Source organism: Oryza glaberrima, chromosome 8, assembly GCF_000147395.1.
Source record: "Oryza glaberrima chromosome 8, OglaRS2, whole genome shotgun sequence".
NCBI lineage: Eukaryota > Viridiplantae > Streptophyta > Magnoliopsida > Poales > Poaceae > Oryza > Oryza glaberrima.
Window position 1 is genome coordinate 498,599 of NC_068333.1, and position 3,631 is coordinate 502,229.

At 59.8% G+C, this 3,631-nt stretch overlaps 1 protein-coding gene across 1 annotated transcript; it reads left to right on the top strand.

Annotated features, from left to right (window-relative positions):
- Positions 1-2,955, top strand: LOC127781407 (serine/threonine-protein kinase-like protein CCR4). The gene has a single exon (XM_052308351.1). It carries the CDS (start codon positions 127-129, stop codon positions 2,638-2,640), a length of 2,514 nt encoding a protein of 837 aa, XP_052164311.1. The 5' UTR covers positions 1-126; the 3' UTR covers positions 2,641-2,955.
- Positions 2,956-3,631: the final 676 nt, after the last annotated feature.

Below are 3,631 nucleotides of genomic sequence, written 5' to 3' on the forward strand. Positions count from 1 at the left end.
CTTCATCCTCTTCAACCTCCTCCTTTGCTTCCTTCCCTCCATTTTCATCTCCATTTCTTCCATTTCCAAAGCCAAGAAAGAAAGGGAGGAGTAAGTCTCCCCCATGTCGTCTTCTCCTCGCTCCCAATGCCAATGTCTCGCCATGGCGCCCTTGCTCTGACCACCTCCTTCCTCCTCGCCGCCGTCGCCGTCTTCCTTCCCGGGCACGCGGCGGCGCGGCAGTTCTCCACCGTCGCCATCTCCAACTCCCCCGACGCGACGGTCGTGTGCGCGCTCGTCCGCCCCAAGGACGTGCCCGATGATGTCCCCGGCGCCAAGCTGCGGTGCACCTCCATGCCCACCGGCGAGGTCATGTCCTACCCCTCCGCGGACGTCCCCTACAACGCCATCGCCGCCGGCACCGACTTCCTGTGCGGCCTCATGGCGCCCAACGGCGGCCACGCCGCCATGCGCTGGTGGTCCTTCTCCGACGAGGCCGCCGCCAACCGCTCCCGCCCCGTCGGCCGCCGCCTCTACTGGGGCCCTTCCCTCCGCGCCCTCTCCGCCGGTGGCCCTCACGTCTGCGGCCTCTCCGACGCCCACGACCCGACGTGCTGGGAGTGGCCGGGGTTGAGCTTGCCCAAGGGCCTCGACTTCTCCCGCATCGCCCTCGGCCGCGACTTCCTCTGCGGCGTCGTCAAGGGCAACGCCTCCGCCATGACCTGCTTCGGCGGCGGCATGGCGCCGCCCGCGTTCGCCGGGGCTGCTTCCATCGTGGCGGTCGCCGCCGGCCACCGCCACGCCTGCGCCGTCGACGACGACGGCGGCATGTCGTGCTGGGGCGAAGGGTACCCGGACATGCGCCCCGGAGACCTCCCCGCCGACATGAAGTCCATGGCGCTGGGGCGGAACACGACGTGCATCCTCGACGGCGACGACATGGTGCGGTGCTGGGGCGTGGAGGTGCCCGAGGAGTACAGGCGCGCGTCGTTCGTGTCCATCGAGGCCGACGGCGACACCGTCTGCGGCGTCCTCACCACCAACTTCTCCGTCGTGTGCTGGGGCAACGAGAGGTTCCATGGGAGGCACCTCATCTTCAACGACACCATGCCCGGCGCGTGCGCCACCGTCGGCAACTGCTCCTCCAGCTGCGGCTTCGTCCCCGGCTCCGCCGCGCTATGCGGCAACGGCGGCGGCGAGGGCGGCGAGCAGCTCGTCGTGTGCCAGCCCTGCAAGCTGCCGCTCAACGCGTCCAGGCTCGTCGTCGGGAATGGGACCAGCAAGAATGCGGCGGCGCCGACTGATTCCGGGAAGAACAGGAAGGCCGTCAAGGTCGCGGTCACCGCGGCCGGCGTCGGCGTCGCGGCGCTCGTGGTGGCTGGGCTGGTGTTGTACCTCGCCGTCGTGAGGAAGCGTGGCGGGAAGAAGAACGCCACCGTGCAGCTCGGCGAGTCGTCGACGCTGACCCTCTGCCGCGACTTGGAGGGGGCCGTGATCATGCCGGCGCCGGAGGCATCGCCGCCGCCGCCGCCGCCGCTCGGGTGCGAGGAGTTCACGGTGAAGGAGCTGTCGCGGCTGACGAACGGGTTCGCCGAGGAGAGGAAGATCGGGAGCGGCAGCTTCGGGTCGGTGTATCGCGCGAAGCTCCCCGACGGGCGCGAGGTCGCCATCAAGCGCGCGGAGCGTCCGCGCGCGGCGTCGGGCGGCGGGCGTCGCCGGCGCCGCCGGTACGACGCGGAGCGCGCGTTCCGGGCGGAGCTCCGGCTGCTGTCCCGCGTGAACCACCGCAACCTGGTGCAGCTGCTGGGCTTCTGCGAGGAGCGCGGCGAGCGCATCCTGGTGTTCGAGTTCATGCCGCACGGCGCGCTGCACGACCACCTCCACGGCCGCGTCGACGGCCACTCCCCGCTGTTCGCGTCGTGGGAGGCGCGGCTCCGGGTGGCGCTCGACGCGGCGCGCGGCGTCGAGTACCTGCATTGCTACGCCGTGCCGCCGATCATCCACCGCGACATCAAGCCGTCCAACATCCTCCTCGACGGCGAGTGGACCGCCAAGGTGTCGGACTTCGGGCTGTCGCTGGCATCATCATCGTCGTCGTCGGCGACCGCGACACCACCGGCGGCGTGCTCGACGTCGTCGACGGCGGGGACGGTGGGATACATCGACCCGGAGTACTACCGGCTGCAGGAGCTGACGCAGCGGAGCGACGTGTACAGCTTCGGCGTGGTGCTCCTCGAGCTGGTGACCGGGAGGAAGGCGATCCACCGGCAGGAGGGCGGGAGCGGGTCGCCGCGGAACGTGATCGAGTTCGCCGTGCCGGCGGTGGAGGCGGGCGGCGTCGGGAGGATCATGGACGGGCGCGTGCCGGCGCCGCGCGGGAACGAGGCGGAGGCGGTGTCGCGCGTGGCGAGGATCGCGAGCGAGTGCGTGCGGCCGCGGGGGCGCGCGCGGCCGGTGATGTCGGAGGTGGTCGCCGAGCTGGAGTGGGCGGTCACGCTCTGCGAGGAGTCCGTACACCGGAGCTCCGCCGCCGCCCAGCAGCAGAACAGCTCGCGGCACGGCGGCTCCGACGTGTCGCGGTCGGAGTCCGACGACCCCAGCCCCTTCCACACGAGGGAGTTCGCCGGCGTCGGACATGGCAGGTCAAACTCAGCAATGTAAAAAAAAAACAAACGAGTTTTATTTTTTATCCTTTTTTTTATTTATTTTCTTTGTTTTGTTTTAATTAGTTTCCACGGTTGCTGGCATAGGATGAATTAGTTGCTGTGCATAAACATTTTTCAAAGAGGAAAAAAAAGATACTGAGAGGGAGTATTCATTTTGATGTTGATTGTTACTTGAATTAGTCTAGGAGAGTTTTTGATTGCTTTTGCTCTGTGAACAAAATTCATAAGAGTTTGACAAAATCTAACATGTACGTTGTATATCAAGATTTATTGACACAACATAATAATAATAATAATACTAGTTGGAGTAGTGGGTGGTTTGTAAGTACAATCTTGTTTTTTCTTCTGTTTTGATTTGTTAGCTTAGAAATTTTCGGAGGGTTGGTAGGTTAGATTAGACAAAATTATTAATTTGTGGCCTTGTGAGAGTGTGGAGATGCAACAACTGTACTTCTTCCAACAAACTGCTTTTATTATATAATGTAATACTTGGAGTGCAATCATGGGTCACCACAATGATTTGATTGTTTTCTTTTGTCTTGCATTACAGTTTATATATATTTATGATTTATCTAGCTCCCATGTTGTTCTTTCTCAATTTCTGCAAGAAGCCTATGATTCTTAAGTGCTTTCTTCATTGAAAAAGTTCTTGATTAATTAATGTCCCGATGAAGATGGACAACCTACAAATGGTAACATCTTTCAATATTCTTTTAGTTTCATTAATATTTAGTAAGAACCTTCTTTAATCACCCAAAATAGCAATACATGTCTCATCTAAATTTATTTTCTCTACTTTAAATGCGGAACACAGTAGATACCTATATAACTTATCAGTTTAAGGACAATTATCTTTTTTTTCTCCAAAACCAGATGTGATCAATTTATTATTGGCAAGCAGTTGTACTGTCAATATATAAGCATTTGATGAGGCTCCAACTGCTTACCAAACCAAGGGGAGAGAACTCATCAAACAAAACCATATT